We start from the raw sequence: 18,718 nt of genomic DNA, 5'->3' as shown, positions 1-18,718 counted from the left end.
GTTATATTATAATATATGTTTTAATTTATTATATATTGGATATATTATATAAATACATTTTTATGCATTCATTATATCTATTATAATATATTTATAAATATATCATATTCTATTATAAATATATTCTAATTATGATATATTATGAATATATTGTACTTAAATTTATTATCTATTAAATAGGAATATATAAATATGTTCTATGTATAGATACCTATTATAAATGTATAATAATATATATTTATATGTTATGATACATATTTCCATATTATCATTTAGCCCATGAATTGCACTATAAAAGAGTGCAGGAAACGCAGGAAATGCAGGTGAATAATTGGAATTTCCAGCCCGAGCAGGGCAGCCCCGGCAGAGCTGTTTGTCTGTCCGAGCAGGGGGAGGGCCCCGGGCTGTGACGTGGCCCTGGGAAAACGAAACCAGAGCAGGAGGGCAGGAAATGGAAATTTTGGACTTTTCTGGCAGAGAAAAACAGCCTGGGGAAAGCCCCCGATGGGCTCAGGGCTTTGCTTTTATTTTCTCCTGAGAGTCTCTCTGCAGCTCTGTGAGTTTGGCTTCCTCAGGGGGAGATTTCTGTGTCAGATGTGTAGATCAGAGAAATTGAGGCAAACTTGGGAGGAAAGTTGTTATAAAAGCACTTTGATGATGAAATGATTTTTCTTTGCCTCTTGCTGAGGAACATGATGCTGCACGTTTTCATTTCTTTCCTTGCTGAGGGGTTTGGGGGTTTTTGGCTTTGTTTAAATCCACTCAGGGCGATGGATTTGGCTTTTGTAATCTGATATTTTTGCCAGCAGGTGACTGAGCCGCAGAGAACAGAAGGCAAAGGTTCCACGCTGGAGCAGCCTCCAAGTGAGTTTTGGTTTTGCTTTGTTTTGCTTTTTATCAAGTCTGAGCCACTTTTGCCTCTGCTGTGCCATAATTAATGACCAGAAGTTAATTTCCTGTCATTTCCACAACAATAAGCAATCAACTTTTACTTCTTCCTCTGACACTTCTCTATTTCTGTCTTAATTCCTCAATGCTTTTGCAGTTTCAATCTCCTTGACTGAATTCAGAACTGAAACTGGACTTAAAGAGTAAAACCTGAGCCACAGGCTGGAAATGCTTTCCCTCCTCCTGAGCCAGGGTTTAAATTAAACAGGAATTCTGTATTTCAATATTTGCAATTAATTTGTGGTTAATAAATTCTCCATCAGAAAATAACTCTGGCAGGTAAAGAGGGAAGAGGCCACAAAATATTTGGCAGAGTGGACTTTCAGCTGCAGACTTGGAGAGTTGTGTGGCTTCTTGCTCATGTTTGGGTTTTTTTTTAATGAATAAATAATTTTATAGAGAAAAGTCCCATCCTCCAAAGCTCCCCCAGTGCCAGAGTTCCTTTTCTGCGCTGCAAGTGAAGCTCAGGCACTTCTGAGCTTCAAAGGGAAATCCTTCCCTCATTTTTCCTGGGGGTTTTTACCACCTGCTCTCATTTGTCTGAAGCCTTTGCTGCCCAATTCCTGGAATATTTAAATAATTTTAAAGCACAGAGCACTTGAAATTTGGATTTTAGGAAAGCACCGAAGGTGTGTTAGGAAATATTATTTTTAAATGAGCAGGAGGAGGATCCTGATCTTGGGAGATTTATGAGAACCTTAAAGGATTAAAGGATTTCTTGGGAGGTGGAAAATGTGGGGAAGGTTGCACAGGAAATTCCAAGATGTTTTGATTGGAAAGATGTCAGGTGGTAATGGAGGAAAAAAATGAAAATTTGGTTCTTTTCTGAAGACAGGCTGGGAGAGTTGGGATTGTTCAGCCTGGAAAGGTTTTGGGGAGAGCTTGGGACCCTAAAGGGGCTCCAGGAGAGGGACTGGGGACAAGGGATGGAAGGACAGGACCCAGGGAATGGCTCCAGAGCAGGATTTGATGGATTTTGGGCAGGAATTGTCTGAGGAACTCCTGGGTTTCTAAATCCCTTCTCCAGGAGGAGTCTGGGTGTGACTGGAGCCAGGTTTAGTGTCAGACCTGAGCTCTGGTTTGTGCCCAAGGGTTTGTTGGGGTGGGATTGATCCTTGCTGGGACTTTGTCCCTCAGGATTATGGATGGCAAACCCAAGGAATTGATACAGGTAAAATAAATCCTGGATTTCAGGTGATGGAGATAATGGTTAGAGAAAGGGATTTTAATCAATCTGTTATAAATCCTGGATTTCAGGTGATGGAGATAATGATTTTAATCAATCTATTATAAATCCTGGATTTCTGTCGATGGAGATAATGGTTAGAGAAAGGGATTTTAATCAATCTGTTATAAATCCTGGATTTCAGGTGATGGAGATAATGGTTAGAGAAAGGGATTTTAATCAATCTGTTATAAATCCTGGATTTCAGATGATGGAGATAATGGTTAGAGAAAGGGATTTTAATCAATCTATTATAAATCCTGGATTTCTGTCGATGGACATAATGATTAGAGAAAGGGATTTTAATCAATCTATTACACAATGCAAGTGGTTATAACTGATACTTCAGTGCATTGTTTGTTCAAGAAATGCTTTTATAATGATTCTTTTTTAGCCTGGAGAAGAGGAGGCTCCAGGGAGACCTTAAATCCCCTCCAGGGCCTAAAGGGGCTCCAGGAGAGCTGGAGAGGGGACAGGGGATGGAGGGACAGGAGCCAGGAAATGGCCTTGAGCTGCAGGAGGTGATGCCAAACCCCAACTTTGCAACCCAGCCTGAAGCAGTAAAATTCAGCCATCCTCATCCTCAGTGCTGAACACACCCAGAGACCTTGATTCCACTTTGCTGGAATTCATTTCTGTCCAGTTTGCTGTGGCTCTTGGGTCTTCAAAGAGACAGGAGCAGCTGCTGGTTGTAGTAAAGTTGGTTTTTGCATGAGTACCTCAGTTTTGAAGGCAGAGAGTTCTAAGTGAGTTCTTCTTAAGTTAAAAGTTCTGAAGTTAGGGGTTGCAGCTGGCAGTGTGTATTCTGTTAGTATTTGTTGAAGGTAAGGCAGTTGTTTTCTGTTAATTGAGCAGTTGTCTCTATCTTTTCTACAAATAATCTTCTTTTTAGAAAGTTATCTTTTGTTAATAGGCTGTTTGGCTTCGCTGTATAACTGATAAAATTACATCTTATTGAGAGATGCTCTGCCCAGAGGGAGGAACAAAGCATTTTTACTCAAATATAATCAGAGATGTAGAACACCACAGTCAGCCTTTTCTTACTGAATTCTCAGAAGAGCAGCTTTTTCTCTGCTAGAATCCCAGGAGACCAGGCCTATCCACACCACTGCTAGATCTTCAGAAGAAAACTTCACTTTTCTACAAGATCACTGCTTTAACAGAACTCCATCTGTCACTCTAAGGAAACTGCAGGTGCTATTTAATCAGACTGCTGCTGACACTTTGAGAGGGTGTCAGGTTGTATTTTAACTCTTAGTGCTGTTTTGTATTTTCATTTTAACTTTATATTTATTTTATTCCTTAGTAGAGGACTGTTATTCCTGCTCCCATAGCTATGCCTGAGAGCCCCTTAATTTCAAAATCATAATAATTTGGAAAGAGGAGGTTTACATTTTCCATTTTAGGGGAAGCTCCTGCTGTTAGCGTTCGGGAACATATAACCACGAAATATATGCTGGTGCTTTTATTAAGAGCTCTGGATTTCAGGAGTATTCAACCCAAATCTGACTCTGACCATACATTCAAGATGAATATATTTCTATATTCTATCGTTCTATAACTTGCATGTTAATTATTAAACTTATATTGTTTTATTGTATATGTGGATTTCAGTCAAGCATGGCCCCTCGTGGTTCCCCCTTCAATTTCTAACAGAGTTTCTCATGATTCTTCTTATGGTTCTACAATAATTATATTTAATTGCTAAACAATCATCACATCTAACAATCATATCATTTCTCATACTGCTTACGCAGGTGCAGTGATCTGGCAAAACACAAAGCCGAACATTTTCAGAGTCTATTTTTAACATTTTCCAGGGCCCCCATTATCACTGCCTTCCTTAGCAGGCGCCTGGCTTTTCAAACCAAGGCAGTGCCAAAGTCTGTGCTAAAGCTTTCTGGCATGGGGTCCCAAGCAGAGGCAGAATTAAAAGCTCCCCAGCACTGAGTCCCAGCCCAAAGCAGCAGCAGCAACAACCCCACACCTTTCCTCTTCCTTCTTCTTGATGATGATGATGAATGTTGTTTATAAATGAGAAGCTTGACTAGGCCAATATTCAAGCAGCAATCAATTTATTAATTAATATGGTAAAGTATGAGCACTGGGTACAGTGGGGGGAGTTTTCCTTCCAGCTGCACACCCATAGTTGAGGCTTACAGGCGTTTATAGGGGTACTCATGAGCATTCTCAGCAATTTCCATTTCCTATTTTTACTCACCAGCAGTTTCTGTTCCCAATTTTTACGTCACAGTTCTATACACTGCTGTGATGTAGTTTTTCTCAGGATGTATCCCAAAAGGAGTATCCCCAGGTGGTGGGGTCCAGCTTCCGAAAGGAGACAGAAATATCCCAGCTGGTGAGCTCCAGATTCCAGATGTGGATCCACCTTTTAATTACAAGGACTATAAATCTCATAACAGTGATGTCCAGCTTCCCTTGGTCCAAACTATAAATCCTTGAGTTGATGTTCATCTTCCTTTCTCAAGCTGCTTTTCACTGTTTTGTTAAGGTGTGAGATAAACATGTTTCCTTTTTATATATTCTCAAGCTATAGTTTCAAAAATCCTTACTACAAGCAATATTCCAAAATTATACCTCAAAAGGTAATTATTGCAGAACTCTTTAAGGCTTTGCTACAAGCAGAACGTTCCTGTCAAAATGCAACATCCTTAAAGCCTTAATTCAAATGCTCCTAAATCAACTTATAAGACTTACAAAGGTTAATTGCAAACAAAGGATAGGTTCAAAGGCCTTCTTCCCTTATTTACTTTCCTCATTTATTATTAGAAGTTACTAGTTATTATTAGAATTCGTCTTTATAAATGCCCTTGGTCGGTTTCCACACATCTCACAATCACAAATACACACATTGCCTGGATGTACCTGACACCAAACACAACTTTGCATTTCACATGAAGAAGAGAGCAGGGAAGAGCAGGCAGGAACAGCCTTTTCTTCTTCTTTTGATGCCTTGTGCAGGCTCCCCCGGAGCAGAGGCTGGGCAGAGCTACAGAATAAAGCAGGGATTGATTCAAAGCATCTCCTCCATGGATGCACCTTGGGCAGCACCAGAGCCCAGCCAGGGCTGCACCCAAGATGAACCAAAATGGCCCCAAAATGCACGGCCGGGCACGGGGTCTGTCCCTGGGATCAGTTCTGCTCCATTTGCACCTTGCAGTTCATTGTCCCATTCCAGCTTTAGCCCAGGCAGTCCCACCCTGCTTGTTTTTCTCTCTGCAGCCCACGGGGTTTGTGCTCCTGGGCTGAGATTTGGATCATTTGTCCTTGGTGCCCAGCTGGAGCAGGAATTGTTTTGTCTCCCTGCTCTGTGCACAGAGCTCACCATCCCATCATATGAAGCTCAGACCCACACACTAAAGCAGCACAGAACCTGAAATACAGAAAAGCTCAAACCTGAGGCATCACTTTCTTCTTGTTGTTGTCCTCTTGTTCTTCTTTTTGTTGGTGGTTGTCCCCACCCCAGTGCAGGGATTTTTATACATAAAACAACCAATCAGCTAAAACCACAAATCTAAAACATTCACAATCTGAACTTGATTCTAATGTACAAAAGTGATAGGGAAGTAGTTTTAGTTCTTATCTAAATTAGCTTTATCTATTTACACATAAAGCTTTATCTATTTACATTAGTAATTCTGTCTGGAGAAGCAAGCAAGGTTCTGCTCTGCTTTTGTTATGTCTGGAATTAAGTTTAAACTGAGCTTTAAATGAGGCCTTAGGGCCTTTACTGGCCAGTTTCTTAAGACACTTAAGATATATTTCTACTTACTTAAAACTGGACCTTACACTTCTATTTCCTTAAAATTTGAATTTTAGCTTTCTACTTCTATGTGGCTTAATAGATCCTAATTCCTCCAAAGCCTTTAATTCAGCCCCTGCACCCATTTCTCTGGCTGAGGACCCCAGGGATGCTTGCATTCCAACGCATTTCCAGCCATCCACCTCTTTCATGGCCCTGGAGAATCATCTGAAGGTTTCTCTGAATCATCTGAAGGTTTCTCTGAATCATTTGAAGGTTTCCCTGGGGCTCTGTTCACCGAGAGCCCCCAATATTTGGAGTTTCCCTTCCTGAGCTCCTCTTTGGGCGTGTGCTGGTGTTTCTGGGGGAGGTAATTCTGCCCCAACCCCTCTGTATTCCTCATTATCTGTTCCCAGCTGTGCTCAGCATCCTCTGTGCCTCTCTGACATTCTTTTATCTCCTTTGCAAGTTGGGCTCTGAGCTCTTATCACCCAACTTCAGGGGCACTGAAAATTGCCCTTCTCCCTGCCGCGTGTCAGAGCACAGGCGCGGAATGGCAGAGGATGAAATTGGGCATTAAATTAGAAATTCTCCCCTGGCAGGGTGGGGAGGCACAGAGAGCCTGGAGAAGGGGCAAGGGTGGCTGATCCTTGGAGGAACTGAGGAAGGAAGAGGGGAAATTCTGGGAGAGATCTGACAGTTCTTGGCCGAGCACCACGGAACGCGTTGGCCGCAGTAATTTCACCAACCTCGCGCCCATCCCGTGTTTCTCCTTTATTTGCACTGCTTTATTTTCACTTTCTGTTCTCCCTTCCTCCTCCCCCTGGTTGTGTAGAGCAAAATATTTGATTTGGAGGGAGGAGGAGGCTCCCAGTGACTGGCTGGCCCCAGTTTGCTGTGGGTGGGGGAGGAAGAGCCTTTTTCTTTTTTTTTTCCCCCTTTGCCTTTGTTCACTGAACTTGCAGGAGTTTTAATGGAAAAGAACTTAATGCCACATTATATTATTGTAAAATTGTTGGCCTTTTTGATTTATTTTTCTTGCTACTTCCTATTTTTGGTCTTCATGTACTGTTTCTTTGAGCTCGTGTATATTTTTATTAAATACCTTTGGTCGCTCCTAATGGAAAGTGCTAAGAAAAGTCATTTCACTTCTCCTAATATTTTTAAGTGTTTGTTGGGTAAGTAAATGATGTTTTCTATGGAATTAATACATTAACTTAAGTATTTTAATTAAATCAGTAAAGTAAATCAGCTGGTTTTGCTTGTTACCTTGTTTTAGAAGCTTTTTTGTTTCATCTGGAAGCAGCATTTGAAGTTGGGTGTTGTAGGGGAGGAGTTGTTTCTATGGGAATTGTTGCTGCAGTAATTTTTGTTGAATGGCTTTTGAAATTGGAGCAAAATAATGCTGATTGATTTCTTCCTTCCTCGCTGAGATGGTTTCTCTTCTGTTCACTAAGATTTTGTTGTGAGTTAGATTGGTTCCTTTAGGGAAAGCAACACATAAAATGGAGAAAAAATGAAATATCTCAGTCTTTTGGATGGTTAAAGGATGATGTGCTGGAGGTGTTTCCAGGCTTTCAGGAGCATTCTGATTTTCCATCATTCCAATGTCTCTATTTAGAGGAATTTGTGGGGATTTTTAGTGCAGCTTGGGGGTTCCCATGAGTTCCAGCAGCCATCCACTCAAGGAGTGGTCCATGAAATAATTCTGAACATGTTCAGTCCCGGTGACTCCTGATTTTTGTGCTGACTCATTTAAGTTTCAGGTCATTAAGCAGCTCTTAATGAGAAATTGCTCCTGGCACAAGGCTTTAATTGCCCCTGGGTGGGATTTAGCAGAGCAATGTTCATGGGCCGCCTCCCCTGCCTGCAGGGAGAGCGCTCGGGGCTCATCTGGATTTTTCCACAGCCAGTGCCTTTCAGTATTTTCTGTTTAAAATACTCTGAGCGCCATTTTTAAGCACAGATCGTTGCTAAAATTTCACCTGTAACATGAATAACCCCTCCTCCAATTCTCAAATCTGATTTTCTGGGAGTTCAGCACAACAATAACCCAGCGGCCAAGAGTTTCAATCCAGCTGCTGCATTGTTTTCCTGTGGCTGTGTCCAATAAAAAAAAAAAAGATGATTTTGAGGTTAATGGCAGAAATTCCTGGGTTTGTCATCACAACAAAGCATTAAAGCTCATTTTCTCCTTCCTTGTTGCCCAGGAATTGTTTCCTCAGCCACTGTTCCACAGCAGGGTTGGAGCTCTGGAGGTTTGAAGCACTTCAGTGAATTTTGTGTGAAATCTTTGATGTGAAATTTGAGAGTTAAATGTGAATTGGTCTCTCCTGATAAACCCTTCCTTGTTTTTGGCATCCAGTATTTCCACTTCGAGTTATTTGTCTGTCTCTGTTTTATTTCCATTTGAGACTGGCAGGGCTTGAACTTCACTTTACCTCAGGGCTTTTAAAGCAAAATTCCATCCTCATCATTTTTCCAGAGAAACTTGGACTTCCATAGGGATCTGTTATTCCCTTTGAAAATTCTGATTGGTCCCTAATAGTATAAGAAAAAAAAACCCCAAACAATTTTAATATAAAATATTGCATAGTATTATTTTATAATGCATTACCTAACATACAATATATGCATTCTAATATACAATACATAATTATATAAGAATTAGAAATATATTTATATATATAAATATATAATATAGAAATATGAACTTTTTATATTTTATATATGTGTATAATATATGCTACCTATAATATAAACTTTATATCTATATTATATATAGATATATAAATGATTCTTTTATAGGACAGACTGATTTCTTTAGCCTGGCGTCCACTTTAATAATCCCAATTTTATGATTATTTAATCACAATTTTGGGATTAAAATCCTGCAATCCTGCAGGATTTTAAGATTCTTCTATTTGTTTAAAATCTTTCCCCTTTAGGATTTTATTAATCCTGTCTACCATTGAACAAAACAAAATTCAATTTCACTTTTTGCTTGTGTTAATTTTGACCTTGTCAGTTTTTAAGATCTACAATTTACAGAGCCAAAAGTGAGCTCCAAGTGCACTTTTTTGTTTGCTTGTTTCAGGTAATGATCATTTTGTTTAAAATCCTTTTCCTCTTTCCAGACCAAAGTCAGCAAAACAAACGAAAGCCAAAAACCAAAACCTGTGACTATGAGAAAATGAGGTAAGAAATACTATTTATTTAAAAATTTATTACACTATTTATTTTTAAATTTATTCTTCTTTTGAGCTCTTTTATGTAAAATCAATACAACTTGGATTTGCTGCTTGCTCCTTGCTAATGGCTTTGTGTAATTTTTTGCATCCTAATACTGGATAAATTCCCCAAAATTCCAATTTTTCCACAGTTACTACTTGAAAACTGAAAATCTTCCATGCCCAGCTGAGTTTTAGTAAATGAAGGTGTAATTTGAATATTTGCTGTTGAAGCAGAGAGGGAGGAAAGGAGTTTTGTCTCAGTTGTTACATCCAAAGTTACAGCAATAATTGTAACTCTTACCTCATTTCCAAGGCCTCCTGCACCAAAGAGTTGTTCAAACTCCTCCAACACTCCCTGAGCTCAGGAAAAAAATGAAATCTGGTTTTATGATTTTTATTTTATGAAAGAACTTTGGAGTTCTTCAGTTGTTTGTTGGCTCCAATTTCCAATCCAAAGTCTGATTTTAAGGCCAGGGGTGCTCCTGTAGAACAGGAATGGGAATGGTTTTGTTTGGGGGGCTAAAATTCAACTAAGTTGGGTAAAACTATAGATTTTATAATATTAAATATTTATTCTATATATTTATGTATTTTATATATTTATTTATTAAATATGTATTGGTATATATCTTAAATATTATATTTATACAATATTTATGTTTCCACTTAAAACAGAATTTACCAGAGGAAATAATTGAATATTTCCAGTGGTGCTGGTGTCACCACACTCTGGAGATTTTTGTTGTGTTTAGGATGGCTCAAAACATGGTAAAAATCCAGCAAAACAGGATTTGTATTTTATGGGAATAGGGAAGTTTCCATTCAAGAGAATTTTTCCAAAGCAGATTTCAGGCTTCTTTAGGAAACCTGATTATTCCCAGTCCTAATCTAAGTGTGGCCACAACCCCAAATTTCTTTAAATCAATATTTATTTCAGTACAATCCTGTTGTTTTCCCATAATTTTTTGAGTACCAGTGTTGGTAGAAAAATTGAAATTTTGCCACAGGAGAGGTCATTAAACTGAATTATCAGTGGCTTCCTTTTCCTTTCACTTCGAGGAGGGGGAATATTTTCATTTCTTGTGGAACAAATCCTCTTTAAAGCAGCTGAACCAGCTCCAAATTTGCCTCTCTGCTGAGGGGGGTGATCAGACCTAAGAAAACCACATTTTATCGGAAATAAATGGAGATTTAAAGCACATTTACAAACCCTTGGTGGCCCTGTCCTGTTTTTTGTAGGGATCCTGTGGATTTGAAGAGGGAATCTAAAGCCATGGAGGATAAAGGTTTCTGTGCTGTGCCACAGGTAAGGGGAATCCAGCCCTAAATCGGAAATTATTTCTCATTTTTTAGGAATATTGCTCAGAATCTTGATTAATTCCAGAATTTAACTCTCTGTGCTCTGCCTGGCTTTGATCAGAGGCAGGAATTCTGTGGTTACACTGATTTATTCTGATTTATTCCGATTTTCTTCTGGTTTCTCTTCTCCTGCTGTAAAACCTGGCTGGGATCATTCAGGAATTTAAAAAGCCCTTCCCAAATTTCTGCCTAAATGTTTTTTCCATTTGGATACATTTGGAAATTACCAATTTTGTGGAATGGCTGTTGGAAATGCTGTAAAATCCATACAAATTTCATAAAATTCATTCATTGGGGGAAAATTCTCCTTCTCTGGTCAAGCACCAGTAAATTCCTGAAGGAAATAATGGCAATGCTTAACTAATTAATTTAATTATTTAATTAATTAAATAATGAATTATTTCATCCCTTCATTTTAATTGGGGGATGTAGATACCAAAAACCTTTATTCTGATTAAATGCCTCACAGGACAAAACTGAATTTAGGAGAAAATGCAGGTTCTGCCCCTTATTTCCTATCAAATACTTCTTTTTGTTTTGCTAATTCATTGCTGGTGTTGAAAGGAACATTTTCATTCATTTAATCTGCTTTGTATGTCACGTAATTTAACATTAAAATAATATAATTTATTCTGATCTATGAGTGCATGGGACAGCATTAACCCAGGAGTTGTAGGAAATTAAAATAAATCTCAATTATTTACATAATAATGTAAATTCCTGCAGATTTCAGGAAGTATCAATAGTGATAACAAAATGTAATTTTAGCATGACATAATAACAAATAATAAAATAACAGACTGTGAAACCTTCCAGCATGAGCTGAGCTGGACACAAATGAAAAATGAAAAAATTCTCAGCTCTTCCAAAAACATTTGGGTACAAAAAGTGAGGAAAAGCAGAAGTCTGGGTTGTGCTTTTTTGGTTTTTTTATATGTGAGGAGAATTAAAATGTGGCTTGACCTAAAGTTGCAGCTTTCAGGAGAGCAATTTAGAATAAAAATGAGGTTTGCAAGAGATTAGCAGCTCCATGAAAATCTAATGCAGGAGTTTGATAAAAATGCACCTGGTTTGCTGCTTGAAAAGTGAAATCGTGGTGAAACAATTCAGGAGGATGCAGAATTTCCACTTGGCTGTCTCAGAAGTATTCTAGCAAATATTTATTTTCTGAATGAAATCTTTTGCTTGCTTTTGAAAGCGAACAAAAAGTAAAAAAAAAAAAAAAAGAAAATGTTGTTTTCTTCTGAACTTGCTGTCTGTTAAACATTCCAGGTGGATTTCAGTGCTGATGGAAAATCCCTTGGGCTGGAGGGTGATGGAGCCTTGCTGGCCAGGGACAAACCCTTTCTATTACCCCTGCTGAGAGCCTTGAATACTCCAGAGTTCACGGTAAACTCTCAGAAATAACCTGGTTTTTATCCCAGAAATGCAAGTTTATGCATTCAGCACCTTCCTTCCCCCAAAACAATCCTGAATATTGTGTGGAAAAACAACCCAACAACACTGGGTTCAGTGTAAAAAAATTTGAAGGTGCAGTGTGAGAAAAAAAAAGAAGCCAAAATATTCTTATTTAATAAAAAAAAAATTCTGTTTTCTTCTGGATTGACTGATTTGCCTGCACATTCCAGGTGGATTTCAGCTCTCTGCCCGAGGAGGTGAAGTCCCTGGCTCGGGATGGCTGCAGGGCCCTGCAGGAGCAGCAGTGCCACGGGGCTGAACGAGCCTTTTCCCAGCTCCTCAGCATCTTCTACGCCTCAGGGTTTGCGGTAACAGCAGCAAAATTCCCTTCCCTGTGCCAGGCAGGGAGGTTCCTGCCTCCACCAGCCTGTGCCACCCCTCCCTTCCCCCAAAATAATCATGCTTGGATTGGACTGGTGGCTGCCAAGGGAAAGATTTTAGGAATGTTACACACACACACAACAGTGTTTCCAAAATATTCCTTTCCCCTTTCTCCTTCCCCTTTCCCCTTCCCTTCCTCTTGAAATTTCCTTTTTCCTTTTTCCTTTCTCCTTTCTCCTTTCTCCTTTCTCCTTTCCCCTTTCCCCTTTCCCCTTTCCTACTTTTCCCTTTACCCTTTTTCCTTTTTCTCTTTTTCCCTTTCCCCTTCCATTTCTCCTTGGCCAAGCATGTCAACAACTCTCCCCACCCCATCCCAATTCCCCAAAAACCCATTACACGCAATCCTTTCTCCTTTCCTTTTCCTTTCCTCCTTCTTCCCTTCCCTATTTTTCCTTTTCCCCTTCTCTTCCCATTTCCTTCCCCTCCTTTCCCAACCAACCAATCCCATCCCTTGGAGCAAGACTTTTCCAAACACACACACAAATAGGAGAGATCTTTCCCCAAAAAATCCTTGCCATGGATTCCACTCCTCCACCACATCTCCAGGGAGCAGATCCATACCCAAGGACACCATCCTGAGTTTGATGTCACTTTGCCTTTCCTGGGAAGGAGGGAGGGAAAAGCTGTGTCATTTCCTTTCCTTGAAATTTCCTTTCCTTTCCTTGAAATTTCCTTGAAATTTCCTTTCCTTGAAATTTCCTTTCCTTGAAATTTCCTTTCCTTGAAATTTCCTTGAAATTTCCTTGAAATTTCCTTTCCTTGAAATTTCCTTTCCCCCTTTTTCCTCCTTTTCCCCTTTCTCCTTCCCCCCTTTTCCTTCTTCCACAAATATTTGGATCAAACATTGTGGTTTTCTAAATAAAAACCCCATGGTTGGTTGGACTTGATGATCTTAAAGGTGTTTTTTGTGATTGTCAAATTAGCTTTGATTTATAAGAACAAAGGGTAAGAAGGATTTTGATGGCAAATTCTGTGAAATTTGGTGTTTGTTTATCCTTACCCAATCAGCCACTGATCCAAAAGTCATCCTGGATTTCTCTTAATTAATTTACAGTATTTTTACCCTGTCTTTGTTGTGCTGTGACTATAATTTAACTTTCTTCTTTGTTTTTGTTTTTTTTTTTTAGTATGCCAATAATGTGAATATTCTTAATATTAATTATGTTATATTCCTCTATGGACATGCCACTGCCCTCCTGGGAATGGGACATCCTGAGGTAGCATATAATTTATTTGTATTTTTATTTATTTTGATATTTATTTATATATTTTTAAAAAATTTATATTTTACTTAAATACTGTCGTAATTCCAATTTATGTATATTTAATGTATATATTTCTATTTATTTCTTTTTATTTATTTTATATATAAATACTCCTTTAATTCCAATTGCTAGCTCAGTCAGTTTCCTTTTTTTGTATCTTTTGTATCCTTTTTCCTTTCCTTTTTTTGTATCTTCCTTACTGGGAAGGTGAGAAGGGAGAGAAACCTCTGGGCACATTTTGGAATTGTCCAAATGGAATATTTGGGACTAAATCCTTGACGGTTTTGGATGAATTAGGCTATCCAATAAAATTTCTTTGTAAGCCTTCAAATGAGTATCAAGAAATGACAGTCAGTAATTTTTATTTCTTCTCTGCACTGGTGTTTTGGACAGAAATATTCTGCTCCTAAAACAAGAGCCAGGAATTGCTTTGGGTTCTGGAAAATGCCAAACCAGAAGTGGGGGTTGGTTTTTTTTTGGGGTGTTTCTTCCTGCAGTGTTTGGTAATATTCAGTGTCTTAAAATGAATTTTAAAATAGCTGAGCTCAGGAATTCCATTTCTTTGGGTTACAGCAACTCCATGTTTACAGAATAAATTGGGTTTTTTTCAAAGAAAGGGAAGTTCTGCCTGTGATCACAAGGGTGTGTAATTCCATTTAGTGTTCCTAAGACTGATCAAGGAATGGGGCACACTGACCCAGTCTAAAGGAGGGAAAAAAAACAGGAAAAATGAAAATATTCTGGCAAAACTCCCTTATTTGTGTCTCACATTTCTTTTGAAGGCATTGGCAAAAGCTGAAGTTCAGTTTAAGAAAATAATTGAGCAATATCCAGAAGAAAGTTGTTTTTGTTTGGCACACTATGGAATTGGAAGGGTTTACCTCAGGCAAAACAGGTTGGTCTGATGGAAAATTTCAGGGTTTGTTGGGAATTTTTTTTTAATTTGAGGAACTGTGCATGGTGGGGCTTTAATTTTGCTGTGTTAATCATTAAATTCATCTGTCAGGTGGGTTTAATCAATGAGTTGGTTTAATAAAATGGGTTTAATCCAATGGATTCAGTACAGTGGGTTTAATAGAATAAATTTAATCCTCTGGGTTTAATCCAAAGGATTTAATCCAAGTGAGTTTAATCCAATGGATTCAGTACAATGAGTTTAAAATTTAATATAATTATTAATTAAATTAAATATTATATGTATAATTATTAATTAAATTTATATATTTTTTTAATCCAGTGGGTTTAATACAATGAATTTAATAAAATGGGTTTAATCCCATGCATTTAATCCAAGTGGATTTAATACAATGGATTCAGTACAATGAGTTTAATACAATAAATTAAATCCAAGGGGTTTAATCCAATGGATTTAATAAAATGGGCTTGATACAATGGATTTAATACAATAGATTTAATCCAGTGGATTTACTAAAATGGGTTTAATCCAATGGGTTTAATAAAATTAGCTTAATCCATTAATCCAATGGATTTAATCCAAGTGGGTTTAACCCAGTGTATTCAGTACAATGGGTTTAATCCAATAAATTAAATCCAAGTGGGTTTAATCCAGTGGGTTTAACAAAATTAGTTTAATCCCATGGATTTAATCCAATGGGTTTAATCCAATGGATTCAGTAAAACGGGTTTATTCCAATGGATTTAATCCAGTGGGTTTAATACAATAGATTTAGTACGGTGGATTTAGTCCAATGGATTTAATACAATGGGTTTAATCCAATGGTTTTAATGCAAGTGGAATTTTATGCCTGCTGAGGAGCAGATTTGAGGGAATATTTGGGATTCAGGGATCACAGCCCTGCAGTGGGGGAGGGCTCAGAGGGAAAGAACAAACCCTCTTTGTTCTGAGGGGAAAACGCATCCTAAAGAAATCTGGCTTTGTCTCATCCCTGGGGAGCTGGAGGGTGACCTTGGGCTGGGATAAGGCTCCAGTGAGTCACAAATTCCCTGGAGCTGATAAGCAGGGATGTGTTCCTGAGCTGGCACATCCCAGAGGGACGGGGAGAGCCTGGAATGCAGGGCCAGGACAAGAAAAAAACCGGGAGAGAAAAGCTGGAGCTGCTCCCACCCATCCAACCCATCCAGGGCTTCCTGCTGGAGCTTCTTCCTCGTGGAATTCTGGCTGTGGGAAGCTGGTGGGGGATTTTGGGATACCCCTGGAGCTCCTTATCCAGCTGTGATCCTGCTCCTCTGGGGGAGAGGGGAGAAATTCCATGGAAAAGCTCCGGGGCGGAGGTAAAGACAGGGAGGCCATTTCCTAATGACTCACAGGAAACTCTCAACGTCAGGAAAAAATACTTTATTGTCCATTAAAACAGAATTGGAGAGTGGGAAACAGAGCAAAACAACTAAAATCACCTTTGTGCTCCCCTCCTTCATCCCAGGCTGGAATTCACTCCCTCATTCCTGACTCTTCTCCCTCGGAGCTGCCCACAGGGGTGGGGAAGGGGGAAAGTTTTTTCCCCTGCTCCTCAGGATTATGAAAACAATTCTCCCTGGTGTCTGCTGTGAGATGTGATCAGAAATAGAGCAAAGCATGCTCCAGCTTAGGAATAAAGAAAAAAAAAAACGTTATTAACTTCCAATATATAAAAGAAACACACAGAACTCAGAATGAAAACCTCCCAAAAACATAAAAGGAGGTTTTGTGCAGGGTGATTTTCCCTTTATCCTGCAGGGATAAAGCACAGCTGGGCCTGGCTGTGTTGGCTCCAGCTGGAGCTGGGGCTCTCCCGTATCCCCCCATCTCCCTGCCCCCCTTGCCATGCCAAAATAATGCCAAAAAAAGGAGTTTTGGTGCTGAACTTTCTCCCCTCCTGCCGGGGGGTGGCTCAAAGCTCCTGCTCAGGGCTGGTGGATGCTCAGAGGGAATTTCTCCTTCTGGGAGCTGCGCCCCAGTGCTGTGCATGTGGCTCATTTCCCTGGCAGTCTTGACCCCAAAAAAAGTCCCTACACAGGTGACAGCACCTCTGGCTGTTGGATTAATCCCTTTGTTGAGCCAGAGATGGGGCAGCTGAGAGGTGTTTTAAAAACTTTTATTCATTTTCAGTCTCGTGAGAAGGGTGAGACAGTACAGATGTTATAATTCACACCATCACTATCAGAAGCCAACTAAAAACCAACCATCTAAAATTACCCCTCATAAATCTTACTACAATACATTTTTCATCGTTCTATTTCTCCAAAATATCGTTTTATTTACTGGAAATTATTTATTTATTGATTTCTAATTCCATTTCTCTCAACAATATCTATCCTATTCCATAACATTTCTAAGCCAGCATTTCTTACCTCAAACTTTAGATCATCTAAAATTACCCCTCATAAATCTTACTACAATACATTTTTCATCATTCTGTTTCTCCAAAATATCTAGTTTTATTTACAGAAATTTATTTATTTATTTGTTTCTAATTCCATTTCTCTCAACAATATCTATCCTATTCCATCACATTTCTAAGCCAACATTTCTTACCTCAAACTTTCCATACAAATCCACACTATATAAACCTTCTATCAAGTTTTTTAAAAATTTTCTTCAAATCCATTTCCCACCCCTGGCCAGGCAGAGCCATTCCCACTGTCTGAGCTCAGGGAAAAGCCACAGCAGTGCTGTGTCCCCTCCTGCTCAGTCACTGCCCCTGAATTCCCACATCCATGGATCCCTTGGCATCACAGGCTCATCCCTGCCTGCCTCACACCTGGAGGGTTTTACCTCCGAGACAACCAGAAAATTGAAATATTGGAACCCTGGATGCTGAGAGTTTTAAACTTTCTCTGCTGAAAGCCACAGACCCTCAAGAGACCACTGCATTTAACCTAAAAGCCATAGAGAAGACTTCCAAAATTAATTAATAACACTGTTATTACAAGTGTGGAGTTTAATTAAAAGTGGGTAATGTCATAAGGTAGAAAACTTAAAGTTTTAGAATATAGTAATATATATAGAACAAGATAAAAGTTTTAAAGCAGAAGTTAGTCCTTCTTCTTTACCACCTTCTCCTCCTTCTTGTCCTTGTCCTTTTTGTCCTTCTTGTCCTTCTTTTCCTCCTTCTTTTCCTCCTTCTTTTCCTCCTTCTTTTCCTCCTTCTTTTCCTTGTCCTCCTCCTTCTCCTCCTTTTTCTCCTCCTTTTTCTCCTCCTTTTTCTCCTCCTTTTTCTCCTCCTTTTTCTCCTCCTTCTTCTCCTCCTTCTCCTCCTTCTTCTCCTCCTTCTTTTCCTTCTCCTTCTTCTTCTTCTCCTCCTCCTCCTTCTCCTTCATCTTTGTCTTCATCTTTGTCTCCTTTTTCTTCTCCTCCTCCTTCTTCTCCTTCTCCTCCTCCTTCACAAGTTTAAGTCATGTTTTATACTTGGACAAAAAAGTCCACATTACAAGACAGGGATAATTAGTTATTAAGTTAAAAGTAAAAATAATTTAAGGGTCATTTCTTAATTAGATAATTTAACCTTAAAAGAGCTTATAGAAAAAAAATTAACCATTTTGTAACTTATTAATAAAATACTATAGAACTCACAACTTATAAAACTTATAAATAAAAAATTATAAATATCTAAATATAACTTAAAATACCATCTCGAACACGTCAATGCCAACATTAACAAAAATTTTAAAAAACCAAAAATGAGCATTTAATGAGCCAACTGATCTCTCATCCCCCATCCTCTCAGTCACCACTGTTTGCTCCTGGCAGGATAAAATTAATGGTCGGGATTTTAGGAAATTTCTGCTCCCAGAGGATCTGAGTGTGTTTGACCTGTTCCACACTCCAGGTTTGTTCATGCCCTCGACCAGTTCCTGAGGTCAAAGCTGATGATTGATTTCAAGATTGTCCCTGGAGTTTTAACCTGGCCAGGAACAACTCAGGTCATCGAGGAGACACGAATAGAGAATTTACAGGTATGTTTAAATAAATTAAAAAGAAAAAACCAAATAGAAAATTGTCCTGCTCCTCCCTGCCAAGGTCCAGGGGAGATGTGGGATACAGGAAGGATGGGGAGCAGCAGGGCAGGGCTTGTGTCAAGCTCTGAGACCTCAAAGTGAGCTGGCAGGACGCTGAGGCTGAAATTCC

General features: G+C 39.0%; 1 protein-coding gene across 2 annotated transcripts in view; it reads left to right on the top strand.

The window, feature by feature from the left end:
- The window catches only part of TTC3 (tetratricopeptide repeat domain 3), a 65,122-nt gene that overhangs the window by 22,372 nt on the left and 24,032 nt on the right, over positions 1-18,718 (top strand). For both annotated transcript variants that reach the window (XM_031064063.1, XM_031064062.1), the window contains 8 exons: positions 810-864; positions 9,074-9,134; positions 10,409-10,475; positions 11,801-11,917; positions 12,157-12,294; positions 13,495-13,584; positions 14,415-14,527; positions 18,420-18,546. In XM_031064063.1, coding sequence (XP_030919923.1) covers positions 810-864; positions 9,074-9,134; positions 10,409-10,475; positions 11,801-11,917; positions 12,157-12,294; positions 13,495-13,584; positions 14,415-14,527; positions 18,420-18,546 — 768 coding nt within the window. The remainder of the gene's footprint in view (positions 1-809; positions 865-9,073; positions 9,135-10,408; positions 10,476-11,800; positions 11,918-12,156; positions 12,295-13,494; positions 13,585-14,414; positions 14,528-18,419; positions 18,547-18,718) is intronic.

Source organism: Geospiza fortis, unplaced genomic scaffold, assembly GCF_000277835.1.
Source record: "Geospiza fortis unplaced genomic scaffold, GeoFor_1.0 scaffold409, whole genome shotgun sequence".
Lineage (NCBI taxonomy): Eukaryota > Metazoa > Chordata > Aves > Passeriformes > Thraupidae > Geospiza > Geospiza fortis.
Note: the sequence above shows the minus strand (reverse complement) of the source record. Positions and strands in the feature narration are given on the sequence as shown.